The sequence below is a fragment of the Triticum dicoccoides genome, chromosome 2A (genome assembly GCF_002162155.2).
Source record: "Triticum dicoccoides isolate Atlit2015 ecotype Zavitan chromosome 2A, WEW_v2.0, whole genome shotgun sequence".
NCBI classification, from domain to species: Eukaryota; Viridiplantae; Streptophyta; class Magnoliopsida; order Poales; family Poaceae; genus Triticum; species Triticum dicoccoides.
In genome coordinates, this window is record NC_041382.1 from 756,744,507 (window position 1) to 756,758,535 (window position 14,029).

At 40.3% G+C, this 14,029-nt stretch overlaps 1 protein-coding gene across 1 annotated transcript; it reads right to left on the reverse strand.

Moving 5' to 3' along the window:
• Positions 1-9,950: 9,950 nt before the first annotated feature.
• Positions 9,951-11,602, reverse strand: LOC119358347. Its single transcript, XM_037624933.1, has 3 exons — positions 11,570-11,602; positions 10,902-11,235; positions 9,951-10,095 (listed from the first exon to the last, which is right to left on the reverse strand). The coding sequence occupies exons 1-3, from the start codon at positions 11,600-11,602 to the stop codon at positions 10,004-10,006; spliced, it is 459 nt and encodes a 152-aa protein (XP_037480830.1). The 3' UTR covers positions 9,951-10,003.
• Between the last annotated feature and the right edge of the window lie 2,427 nt (positions 11,603-14,029).

Sequence of the window (14,029 nt, forward strand, 5' to 3'; positions counted from 1 at the left end):
TCACTTATAGCAGCCAATGCCATGCTACACGAAATGAATCCCTTAATTGGACACAATTACACCCTTATAACTTCCCAACTAATTGGAATTTTATCCAAAGGCTCTCTCATGCCTTGTGTCATAAGAATTTTAGAACATGCCTAGAGCTATGTATGTTGGTCTTTGCCTCCATGTCTTAGTAATTTGGGTCAAAATTATGCCAAAATTTTGGAAATTTTCCATAATTTTAGTTGGCCCATAAGCACAAATGGGCACCTTCAAAATTGGGCTAAATTTATAACTTGTAATTTGTATGGTGCAAAATTGTCACCCAAAAAATTTGTAAATCTTACCTGGCATACGTCAGCCAGGAGCCAGGAACCAACAAACCCCCATCCAGCCATAGATTGCTTTTGGGCAACGATGGTGCCACGTTAGTTTCCCCTACCAGTTCACTGCGAACGGCTAGTCGGCGAATGCCCTTTTCTTTTTCTTCCCAACAAAAAGGAAACTGGGTGGCGCGGGTAGTGGGGATCAAGCCGGCGACCTCCTTATAGATTGAGGTGGGCTTCCACCACCGTACCAATCCGTCCTTTTGTCATAAAATGCAATAAAAATTCATACATATAGCTTCAAGTTCTTTTTTAATTTGAATACATGCATATATTTCAGAAAACCTAATTTTGTTTCTCATTTAGGAGATGGCATTTTCTATTATCAAGAGATAACAATTTTATATTAAGAGATGGCATTTTTTATTATTTGAGAGATGGCATTTTCTATTATTAAGACATCACATTTATTATTATTAAGAGATACATTTTCATTCTAAGAGATGACATTTTTTCTTATTAAGAGATGGAATATTTTATTAATTAAGATATGGCATTTTATTATTAAGAGATCACATTTTTTATTTAAGCGATGGCATTTTTATTGTTTAAGGGATGAATTATTTTATTAAGAGATCAAAATTTTCATTTAAGAGGTGGTATTTTTATTATTTAAGAGGTACCATTTTTTATTTTAAGAGATGATTTTTTTATTAAGAGATGATTTTTGTTTATTTATTAACAGATGCCATTTTATTCTTAAGAGATGGCATTTTTACTATTTAAGAGATGGCATTTTTTTATTAAGAGATGACTTTTTTATTTTAAGAGATGCCACTTATTAGTATTAAGGGATGCATGTTTTATTTGTTAAGAGATGGAATTTTTATTTATTAAGTGATGAAATTTTATTATTAAGAGATGACATTTTTTATTTAAGAGATGGTATTTTTATTAGTTAAGAGACGAATTTTTTTATTAAGAGATGAATTTATTATTTATTAACAAATGACATTTTATTCTTAAGAGATGACATTTTTAGTTTAAGAGATGGCATTTTTACTATTTAAGAGATGACTTTTTTATTTTAAGAGATCACATTTTTTATTTTAAGAAATGCCACTTATTATTATTAAGGGGTGGCATGTTTTATTTGTTAAGAGATGGCATTTTTATTTATTAAGTGGTGAAATTTTATTATTAAGAGATGCCATTTTTATTATTTAAGAGATGCATTTTTTATATTAAGAATGTCAATTTTTATTTAAGAGATGGCAATTTCAATTTTCAGAGATGGCATTTTTTTGTTAAGAGATCACTTTATTTTTACGTGTGAGATGGCATTTTTATTATCGAGAGATGTCATTTTTTATGTGATACTTATAAAGACATTTTTTTCGTGTGGTGCTTAAGCTGGGATTTTTTCCTTTTTCATGCTTGGGAGGATGTCATTTTTCTGTAGAGGATGGCAGTTTTATAAGATCACTCGTCTTTTTTTATGAAAAGTTTTAACGTGGTAATTTTAAACAAAAGAAAAATATTTTAACTGGGCCTTTTTAGGTATCGGGGTCGCTCTGGCGAACGACCAGAAACGTTCGCCGGGGGTGCTGTCCCAGCTAACGAAACCGGCAGCTACAATCTCCCCCATGGGGACCGTGCCCCGGATATTGGTGTCCAAAAGTATTGTATAGTGCAAAATTTTGGTTCATGCCAAATTTGAAACTATCCAACTGCCGAATGGACAATCTCTAGTTTTTAACTCTTTTCCTCTGTGTGCAACCACCTCGAAACGATATCTCAGCCTGTGTTGGATGTCGGTCTCGCAACAAGATTTGTGCCGCATAGTGTGTCATGAAATCTTTTTTGTCTGATGTAGCCCCCATTATGGCTCTTCTTTTCTTGTATGAAAACTTTTTTATTTATTAAGAGATGGCATTTTATTCTTAAGAGATGGCATTTTTAGTTGAAGAGATGGCATTTTTACTATTTAAGAGATGTCATTTTTTATTAAGAGATGCCTTTTTATTTTAAGAGATCACATTTTTATTTTAAGAGATGCCATTTTTTATTTCTTAAGAGATGGGATTTTACTATTAAGAGATGGCATTTTTTATTTAAGAGATGGAAATTTTATTAAGAGATGGATTTTTATATTAAGAATGGCATTTTTATTTAAGAGATGGCATTTTTATTTTTAAGAGATGGCATTTTTTTTACCTAGGACATGCCATATTTATCATTAAGAGATAAGGGATGTCATTTTTTGTGTGATGCTTATGCATAGAGCAACCTTGAAATGATATCTCAGGCTATGTTGGATGTCGGTCTAGCAATAAGATTTGTGCCGCATAGTGTGTCATGAAATCTTTCTTGTCTGATGTAGCCCCCATTATGGCTCTCCTTTTCTTGTATGAAAACTTCGTAATGAAGATGTATTGCGTCGATTGATGCAAACGATAGATACCCCTTTTGCGAAATAAATATATAGATAATCTATAAAATAAAATTTGTAAACTAGCGCGTAAGCATGATGATATGCGTATGCATAGAACAATTCAAACAACATATCAACATAGCAAATGTACTAACCAGGCTCCAGGCACAGTAAACAAAAAGACGGACCAAACAATGAGTTATAATCTTCATTTTTGTTGGTGAATAAAAAAGAAAAAACTGTTCCCTCAAAAAAAGAAAAGAAAAGAAAAAATTGAAAGCAAAGATAATCGACATCGGGCTTCTTGCTTGCATCGCTATATGATTCACCGGGCCTATCTTCAATTATCCTTGGTGCATGTCGGCCAGCAATGGAGTTCTGTCTGATTCGCTCGTCTCTTCGTCCCCCGTTTCTTCCACGACCCCGAGGCTGTTTTTGGGTGACCTCCCGTCGGAGCCCTCGGACGGTGGGGCCGTGACTGTCCGAGCCGCCGCGGCAGGGAGGATCAGGCTCGGAGACATGACCTTGATCACACGGATGCGGCACCGGACGACGAGGCGGTCGTCGCTGACCATCTGTTCGGCCGACGCGAGGTCGCCGCTCGTCACCAGGTACGGGGACACGTGCACTGGGTTGTCAATGTCGAACATGTGCTCCGTGAACTCGGCACCCTCCTTGCAGGCATCCTCCAGAGGGTAGTCATCGGCGAGCTCGAAGCAGAACTCGGCCGTGGTAACCGGCTCGTCGGACTTCCCACGGCCGAGGAAGACGGCCACGCAGTCCTTGGTGACGTCGTCGTGCCCGTTGGGGTACACCTTGAAGGGGACGCGCTCCTTGGCAAGGGCATGGTGCCGGGGTTCTGCGTGCAGCCAACAAGGGTCGGAGAGGCCGCGTCCAAGGCCTGGGGCATGAACGAGCAGATGCCCCACTTCCTGCGGTACCGGCTGGCCGGCGAGCTGGAGAGGGGCCAGGCGGTGGTGGACGTGGTGGTGCGGACTCCCGGGGGCGGGGGGTGTTACATAAACAGATGCGTGGACACGGTGCTTGTCTGCAAGGCCAAGATCGGAGGGGGTCTATCCCCGTGTTTTCTTGCTAGGACAGTCAGCGGCACGACTGGGAATAGATAGTTTAGCGCGTTGGTTTTTATTTTATTCTTATTTAGGACAGCATGAAGCCAGCATGCGAATTCTTGTTTCTCAATCAAGAAGTATATAGTGGATGATCTCAATTTTGTATTTTTCTACCAAGAACTGTGCTTTATAGTGGATCTAACTTTTATCCTTCCTGTCAAGATGATTTATAATAGATACTGAGTTGATTGCAATAAGTGCATGACGTCTATATCTATACCTAAAAAAAGTGATAATCAACATTTTACCTTTTTTAAGAACAAGGCTATTTTTAGTTTATAGCATGGCAATTTTTCAGTTTAGTGGCGCCTTGGAAAATTTTAAGTTTTATTGCCATGGCAATTTCTACTTTTTGTTTATCCATGGCAAATTTACATTTTCTTGCCATGGCAAAAATATTCTTTACATGCATGTCAAAATTTTACTTTAGTCGATCATGGCAAATTAAATTTAATTTTGAAATTCTGCCATGGTAAATTCACCTTCATTGACATGGCTAATTTACCTAAATCATCGTGGCAAACTTTAACTTTTATTGCCATGGAAATTTCTACTTTTTATTTTTTCCATTGAAAAATTACATTTTTTTACCATGGCAAAATTATCTATACCGCCATGGCAAAATTACTTTTTAGATACATATCAAAATTTCACTTTAGTCGGTGATGGCAAATTAAATTCACTTCTATTCTGCCATGGCAAATTCATCTACATTGACATGCCAAATTTACCAAAATCACCAACGCATTTTTTACTCTATTCCATAATCTGTCCTAAAATTCTATATTACTAATAAACAGTATAACGCAGCTAGTTACGCACTTCCTCAGCGATTTCACGTTTTTTGCCGTTGGATCGCGGTACTGGACGTTCCAGATCACAGTAGCCGGGCCGCTGCTCCGCGCGGTGACCTAGGGGTCCTCTCGTTAATTGGGCCGTTTGACCATGTTATCTGCAGAAGGGCCCAAAAGGAGAACCGTTCAGGCGTGGATTCCCTGCCTCTCTCCATTGCTCACGAAACCGTGTTCCTCTCCGCGGCCGCCGCCGTCGTTGTACGCCGAAGAAGGAAGCCAGGCTGGTGGGGGCACAAGGAGAGGTGTGAGTTCGTTCGCTCTCTTCGCGGCCTGAGGCTTCAACGAAACTCCCACGCATGGAGCTCCTCCTCGACCCCTCCCTGCTGGTACAGTGGTACCATCTCCCCCGCCACGAACCACTATGTTCCCCATCTTCCGTTCGACTCTCCCTCCTCGTGGGAGATTCTTTCCCATGCCATCGTGGATAGCATATGCATCGTCGTTGAATTGATTGATACGCAAACACACCATCTTCTAACTAACTGGTTGGTCCATTAGTTTGATTAGGAGTTGATAATTGTTTGGATTTGAGATTACTGCACCTCTTCTAAAAAGCCTAATTTTCCTAATGTTTATGCATCATCAAGTGGGCAAGTTGGCGTGGATTTGACCTGGGTTGCGAGTTAATCTGCATATCACAAAAAGAAATCAAAGGTGCAGGAAAGATTACACAATGCACCATGTGGCAACAGTGATCACATCAAGTTATAAACAGACAAGATTTTCCTTTTAGATATTAGATAGTGGAGGAATTGTGGACACCGGCAGCAGCAGCATTCTCCATATATTTTAGACAGTGTTAATGATGTCCATGTGCTCTATAGTTGACCATATATTTAGTTGTTGATTTATGTAGCATATAGATTGTGATGGCAAGTTTCCAGTGCAGTTTCTAAATTCCATGTGGCACATAAAAATGATAACGTACAATCTGCAAAGGATGAAACAAGGTATACTTTCCTATCACATGTCTTTCTTCTTTGCAGAGGCCGGGGGCTTTCCTCCTTTTCAATAAAAAAAATATATCTTTCTTCTCACAAAAATCATGTGCTCTCTTCTACACTAAGTTGCACTTGCCATCATCGGAAAATCATTATACACTTCAGCCATAAATCATCTGACGTTGAAAGCTATAATAGCTTATTGACCGGATCTGCCATTTATGGACTTGCCTTCTACCAAATGTGATTATGTTTCCGCACTTTGTAAATCATTTGTGTCCTTGTGAGTTCCTTTGTTTGTAGGTGAATACAGCAGCTATAGCTGGTGAGCTCCTGCACATGGTTTCTGACACTCCTCAACCCCCTTCCTGCCTGGTTGCTTCGGGATGAAAGGATTATTATAGTCGTGACTTAATAGACCGCAACAGCGAGAATACCTTCTGATCTTAAAGTTCTGGAACTTTGTTTTGAACTCGAACGTGTGGAATGGGCCGAAAAAATGGTATAAGAATTTACTTTATCAAATTCTATGGCAACTTCACTGAGGGAAAAAAAAAGCTTATGAACTTATAACTTTCTTATTGAGCTGGTGTAGTTAGATGTTCTATGGGATAATAGCACCATGTTAATAATCAGTATAATATATACTATTGCTTTCATTGTTATTAATTGTTGTCTATATTTATGAAAACTATCAACGTACATGCTTTTTATTTTGAAGTGGGTCTGATCACCACAATCGGGTCCCAAACTTTGCTGATTTTGTGTCAATCATACAGAAATTTGTTGATAGAGCTATGTTCTACACATGTGTATCTTTGGTTTCGAAAAATGATTAGAATTCCCGATTTTATTGCTGACAAATTTATACCAGTAAGTTTGTAAAGTTTAATTATTATGTTATGCGTCTTCATTTGTTAATGGAAATTCCAATCTCCCTGTAAAGAAATATAAGACCGTTTAGATCATGATCTAAACAATTATATATTTCTTTACAGAGGGAGAATTTATTAACGGTAATTCCCATCTATTTTTCATACAAATGGGAGGGCGCGACAACGTGCGCTTTCATGGTCTAGTGTACACTTATTCCTGGATGGAGTGAGTAGGAAGGAAGCAGGCCTACCATGCATGGCCAGCCTTTGAATGACACACGTCCACCATCGGACAGAAGCACGACTACCATCGCAATCAAGCATGACCAACATCGAAAGGAAGCATGTGACCATCAGCCTGTTGGTGTTTGAACCATGACTTAGTGTTGTTGCAAAAGGAGTTATGAACTTTTCGTATCAAAATAATTTGTGTCAGTGTATATTAATGTTGTTGATCCATACAATTTCCATCGCGAAGCAAATGTGTCCATCAAACATGAATTTAGTTTCTGTTACACAAAAGAAATGTTTCCAAACATCTAAAAAATGGTACTACAACATTGAAGTAATGCTTCATTGAAAAAAAAATATCACACGATCAGATAGTAATATTGTTTCCATCACGCGATGCTTCTACTGGCAAATAAAGTTTACATGCCACCTTTGCGCTACAGAAAAACATCTACAGAAACATTTAGGTTCATTTATTTGTTTATTATTGGAAGCAAACCTGAAATTTCTGGGAAGCATTACCTTTCTATATTTGTTTGTTGGAAGCAATCACGACTTACCCAAAAAAACGAAAAAATAGAGTTTTAAACGTATTTATGGGAAGCGTTCGTTTCTAGTATATATATTTGATGGAAACAAATCACGACTTACCAAAACAACAGAAAACGGAGTTGTTACATAATTTCCGGGAAGCAGTCTCCGATTTGGAAAATGCGCACACGTTTCCCTGGCTCAATCCAGATGCTTTAAAAGATTGCGGCTCTTTATATTCGTTGTGATACCAATTCGATCGGTCTAGCTCCGTTTTCAGCCTCCGTGTACGTAGGTACGTCCGCTCGTCCGTCTCCGACCAATGGGTACCAGCGCCAGCCGCGCGTCGTCGCCGTCTCCGCCGTCGTCGTGCGGCCTGGTGAAGACGGACTCCACCACGCAGCTCTTCGTCGTGCCCGACTACTCCAAGTGGGCGCGGATGCCCGCCGGTTCCGCGCTCAACTTCGACATGTTCTATATCCGCGGCTGCGACTACAGTCACTAGTCACTACACCCTCAAGGTCTACCCCGCCGGCCTCGACAAGGAATCGGCGGAGTTCGTCGCGGTCTTCGTCCACGGGCCCTTCGATGACCGCTATTCCCTGAGCGCCGCCGCCAGTGTCTCGAATCTCTCGATCGAGATCCTGGACGCGACCGGGAGGCACGTCGTCTTCGACAACCACACGGCCAGGTCGGAGCAGGCGGTGCGCCACCACGGACGCAGCAAGGGCTACGTCCGCTTCGTCAGCCGCCGGGAGCTGGAGGCGTCGTGCTGCGTCAGCGAGGAAGACGACAGCCTCACCGTCCGGTGCACCATCTCCGTCGACAGGGAGGTGACTTGGCCGCTCACTATGGCACCGCCACCACCCGACAAGGTCGCAGCGGGTGCCCTGACAGGCTCCGGGCGGCGCTCCGGACAGGGGAGTGCGCGTACACCCCGCACTTCGGCCTCGGCGGCAGCAGCTGGTACTTCAAGGCTGCGTTTTGATTTTCGGTTTGCCATTTTTCTCGGCCCTGAACAAATTTCGGCCATTTCAAAATTTTCGGCAAAATTTCGGACGAAATTACAAAATTAAATTTTAAATTTTCAGACAAAATTTGGCCGAAATTCGGCCGAAATTTGATTAAAAAAATTCACAGAAAATTGAAATCAAGCAAAGCAAAAGCATAGCAGCCCAACAACCATCAGGAGTAATCATATAATGTTTAGCAAATTAGCTCTAGGGATTAAAATAAGAGCGTCAGTCCAATATAACCCTCACGCACATTAGTTCTAAACTTACAGTCCACAACCATCACATCAGTCCAAAGTTTAGATACTTCAGTACAACCAACAATAGGATTTAAAGGATTTCACATAGAAACGGCTCCAGAAGACAGCCATCAAAGCATCACACCGAACAGCAAAAGACAACCATCAAAGCATCACAACGAACAACAGCTCCAAAAGAAATCCATGAAAGCATGGACGGGGAGGTCTTGTTCCATCGAAAAAGTCCAGCTTCAATGCTCCAAGCTCCAACTAGCATCATGCTCCAAGCTCTAGCTAGGTAACATTTCAAAGACAAATATAGGTGATAAGTAGCATTTAGAACAGCACTACTACATGATAAGTAGCAACAAGAATAGCACTACTAAGAGACAAGTAGCAATTAGAACAGCACTAGTAGGTTACTGGTAGCAATTAGAACAGTACTAGTAGGTGATAAGTAGCAATTACAACAGCCATAAAAGAAGATAATTAGAAATTACAACAGTACTAGGCGATAATTGACAAGTAGCAATTAGAACAACAGTACTGATCATTACTAAGTGAGCATAAACATTAGAGCACCAGAATAAGAAAGCAATGTACATCAAGCTATTTAAAGATCAACCACTTCAAACATATGCATCAAGCGAGATTTTTCAAAGTAATCATCATGAAGAAGAAACACCGAAAAGAAGAGACTTACCAAATCTATGAGTAGAGGCTGTTGACTTCCTTGACCTTCTTAACTAGTCGTCCAGATCTACGAGTCTCCAAATTGCCAACGCTTGCTTGTGTCTCCTTTTCGACTTGTACTTGTATCTCTTCTTCCACTTGCATTTGTACTTGTATCAGCAGTGCACTTGGATCAACCTTTTTATCTATATCTCTCTCTTTCTCTTGAGTGTAGGAGTAGGCCCTAATTGGATCAGCAGTGTGGTTGGTATAGGAGTAGGCCCTAATTATTGAGTGATCTTCAAAGCAGCTCCGAAGTATGGACAGTCAGCTTTACGTCCAGCAATATCATTGGCATGAAAAAATTTAGACCAAGCTAGGCCAAGTGCATCTCTAGAATTAGGATCCAAAGCACTACTGATCTTGGGCTGCATACTTTGTTGCTGCATAATTGCTTGTCAAAATACGCGGTGATACTTTTTTTGCCAACAGAAACTCGCACGTCACCCACACTCCCCTTGCCAATCCTCCTATCAACTCTGCGGGAGACATTCGGGTCACGCAATGCCTCTCTAATATTCATCTGAATTTCTTCTTCATCATCATCAAGTATGTTAATCACCCCTCCTTGCTGATACAACTCCAAACAATTTAGGAACAAATACCAAATAGTTTCATGGAAGTACTGAATTAAGTGAGAGCTCTATGCCATCTTTTTTATTTGAACTAAATTAGAGCTCTATAAGAACCCCATGCAATCTCACAGCTCATATCATGTTAGTATGTTACCTTTCCAAGAGCTTTGGGAACCAATTGCACTTGCATCATGGTTGCAGCTGCCACTCCTATTTGCAGTTCCATCACCTGAAAATCAAGTGACAAAAGGACACCGGTCAGTTATGAAGAGTAGGTAACTAAGGAAGCAACCCTTGCTTAGTAGGGTGTCCTCATATTAATAATAAACAAAAAACAGTACAGCCCAATGCTCTAGTTCAGATAGTAAGGAATAAGTAATTTATATACAACTCGATGCTCTAGTTTGACAAACAGACAAGTCACAAACTGTAATCTATTCTTGAGAAAGATACAATGATGCTTAGTTCTAGAACCACCACTTAATGGTACCACTGACCATTGAAATTAATCATCAGTCAACATCTACTTTTCTGTTGAAATTAATCTGTTCTTGAGAAAAAAAACTCCAATGTTGCACAAAAGCATCATCTCGACAGCTCAAAAACAAGCACACAACACAGATATATGGAACAATTATATGTTTTAGGATGTTCATAACAAAGTTTGTAACCCACTTTTCTGTTGGACCAAAATAAATATTACCAGATCTAGAGCATCCTTGGTGACTACAAGATGCATGTATAATTCAGATTAAGAATGTCACTACTGTGTTCAACTCATCAAGACTCAGTTTTTCTTACCCCCCGTATGATATATGCATAAATCTAAAGCAGCACAAGCAGCCAAGCCATTTACCAGGGACCTCTCCTAAATCTAAAGCAGCACAAGTAGACACAGATTATAACCAAGAAACAAAGCAACATCGATCTGAAATTGCTGAAGAACTGAAACTGCAGACACGTACCTGGACGAGACAAATTGCTGAAGACTGAAACTGCATACACGTACTGAAACTGCATCAAGAACATTTGTACCTTCCCAGTCAAGCGGACACCCTCCATGCTGTTGCCGCTGCCCCGTGCTACTGCCTCCGTTGAACTGGTCGGCTCGCGCTCCATCAGCTACGTTGCCGCAGCCGCCGAGCACCATGTTGCAGTCTTGGAGAACAGGAAGTGGATGGGGTGGAGGATGAGGAGGACGGCCGGAGAAGTGAGTGCCTTGGCCGGAGATGTGGAGGAGGGCGAGGAGATGTGGAGGACGGCCGAAAAAGTGAGCGCCTTGGCCGGAGATGTGGAGGAGGGCGACGAGATGTGGTCTGTACGCAGCGGCGGCGCCGCACACAGGAGGAGGGACAGGGAATGAGCGATTCTAGGGTTAGGCCGTTTGGGTTTCGTGGATTTGTCTCAGCGGAAGCTAACTGGAAGTCTCTCGAAGCTGGGCCGGGCAAAAAAAATTCAAACTGGGCCAAATTATTCGGCCGATAGGCCCATATCTCGGGCCCTAGCGAGACGGCCGAAATCCGGCCGAAATTGATTTTTTTCGGCCGAAAATCAAAACGCAGCTTCAAGGTGTACCCCAACGGGCACGACGACGTCACCAAGGACTGCGTGGCCGTCTTCCTCGGCCGTGGGAAGTCCGACGAGCCGGTTACCACGGCCGAGTTCTGCTTCGAGCTCGCCGATGACTACCCTCTGGAGGATGCCTGCAAGGAGGGTGCCGAGTTCACGTAGCACATGTTCGACATTGACAACCCAGTGCACGTGTCCCCGTACCTGGTGACGAGCGGCGACCTCGCGTCGGCCGAACAGATGGTCAGCGACGACCGCCTCGTCGTCCGGTGCCGCATCCGTGTGATCAAGGTCATGTCTCCGAGCCTGATCCTCCCTGCCGCGGCGGCTCGGACAGTCACGGCCCCACCGTCCGAGGGCTCCGACGGGAGGTCACCCAAAAACAGCCTCGGGGTCGTGGAAGAAACGGGGGACGAAGAGACGAGCGAATCAGACAGAACTCCATTGCTGGCCGACATGCACCAAGGATAATTGAAGATAGGCCCGGTGAATCATATAGAGATGCAAGCAAGAAGCTCGATGTCGATTATCTTTGCTTTCAATTTTTTCTTTTCTTTTCTTTTTTTGAGGGAACAGTTTTTTCTTTTTTATTCACCAACAAAAATGAAGATTATAACTCATTGTTTGGTCCGTCTTTTTGTTTACTGTGCCTGGAGCCTGGTTAGTACATTTGCTATGTTGATATGTTGTTTGAATTGTTCTATGCATATGCATATCATCATGCTTACGCGCTAGTTTACAAATTTTATTTTATAGATTATCTATATATTTATTTGGCAAAAGGGGTATCTCTCGTTTGCATCAATCGACGCAATACATCTTCATTACGAAGTTTTCATACAAGAAAAGGAGAGCCATAATGGGGGCTACATCAGACAAGAAAGATTTCATGACACACTATGCGGCACAAATCTTATTGCTAGACCGACATCCAACATAGCCTGAGATATCATTTCAAGGTTGCTCTATGCATAAGCATCACACAAAAAATGACATCTCTTATCTCTTAATGATAAATATGGCATGTCCTAGGTAAAAAAATGCCATCTCTTAAAAATAAAAATGCCATCTCTTAAATAAAAATGCCATTCTTAATATAAAAATCCATCTCTTAATAAAATTTCCATCTCTTAAATAAAAATGCCATCTCTTAATAGTAAAATCCCATCTCTTAAGAAATAAAAAATGGCATCTCTTAAAATAAAAATGTGATCTCTTAAAATAAAAAGGCATCTCTTAATAAAAAATGACATCTCTTAAATAGTAAAAATGCCATCTCTTCAACTAAAAATGCCATCTCTTAAGAATAAAATGCCATCTCTTAATAAATAAAAAAGTTTTCATACAAGAAAAGAAGAGCCATAATGGGGGCTACATCAGACAAAAAAGATTTCATGACACACTATGCGGCACAAATCTTGTTGCGAGACCGACATCCAACACAGGCTGAGATATCGTTTCGAGGTGGTTGCACACAGAGGACAAGAGTTAAAAACTAGAGATTGTCCATTCGGCAGTTGGATAGTTTCAAATTTGGCATGAACCAAAATTTTGCACTATACAATACTTTTGGACACCAATATCCGGGGCACGGTCCCCATGGGGGAGATTGTAGCTGCCGGTTTCGTTAGCTGGGACAGCACCCCCGGCGAACGTTTCTGGTCGTTCGCCAGAGCGACCCCGATACCTAAAAAGGCCCAGTTAAAATATTTTTCTTTTGTTTAAAATTACCACGTTAAAACTTTTCATAAAAAAAGACGAGTGATCTTATAAAACTGCCATCCTCTACAGAAAAATGACATCCTCCCAAGCATTAAAAAGGAAAAAAGCCCAGCTTAAGCACCACACGAAAAAAATGTCTTTATAAGTATCACATAAAAAATGACATCTCTCGATAATAAAAATGCCATCTCACACGTAAAAAAAAAGTGATCTCTTAACAAAAAAATGCCATCTCTGAAAATTGAAATTGCCATCTCTTAAATAAAAATTGACATTCTTAATATAAAAAATGCATCTCTTAAATAATAAAAATGCCATCTCTTAATAATAAAATTTCATCACGTAATAAATAAAAATGCCATCTCTTAACAAATAAAACATGCCACCCCTTAATAATAATAAGTGGCATTTCTTAAAATAAAAAATGTGATCTCTTAAAATAAAAAAGTCATCTCTTAAATAGTAAAAATGCCATCTCTTAAACTAAAAATGCCATCTCTTAAGAATAAAATGTCATTTGTTAATAAATAATAAATTCATCTCTTAATAAAAAAATTCGTCTCTTAACTAATAAAAATACCATCTCTTAAATAAAAAATGTCATCTCTTAATAATAAAATTTCATCACTTAATAAATAAAAATTCCATCTCTTAACAAATAAAACATGCATCCCTTAATAATAATAAGTGGCATCTCTTAAAATAAAAAAGTCATCTCTTAATAAAAAAATGCCATCTCTTAAATAGTAAAAATGCCATCTCTTAAGAATAAAATGGCATCTGTTAATAAATAAACAAAAATCATCTCTTAATAAAAAAATCATCTCTTAAAATAAAAAATGGTACCTCTTAAATAATAAAAATACCACCTC

What these genes read in the sequence shown, in the direction of transcription:
- LOC119358347 (XM_037624933.1), bottom strand. Translation starts at nt 11,602, where the DNA reads ATGTGCTACGTGAACTCGGCACCCTCCTTGCAG. An exon ending in ACTCGGCACCCTCCTTGCAG is followed by an intron (nt 11,236 to 11,569) that starts GCATCCTCCAGA and finishes GCCTAACCCTAG; the next exon opens with AATCGCTCATTCCCTGTCCC. An exon ending in GTGTCCGCTTGACTGGGAAG is followed by an intron (nt 10,096 to 10,901) that starts GTACAAATGTTC and finishes CTTGATTTTCAG; the next exon opens with GTGATGGAACTGCAAATAGG.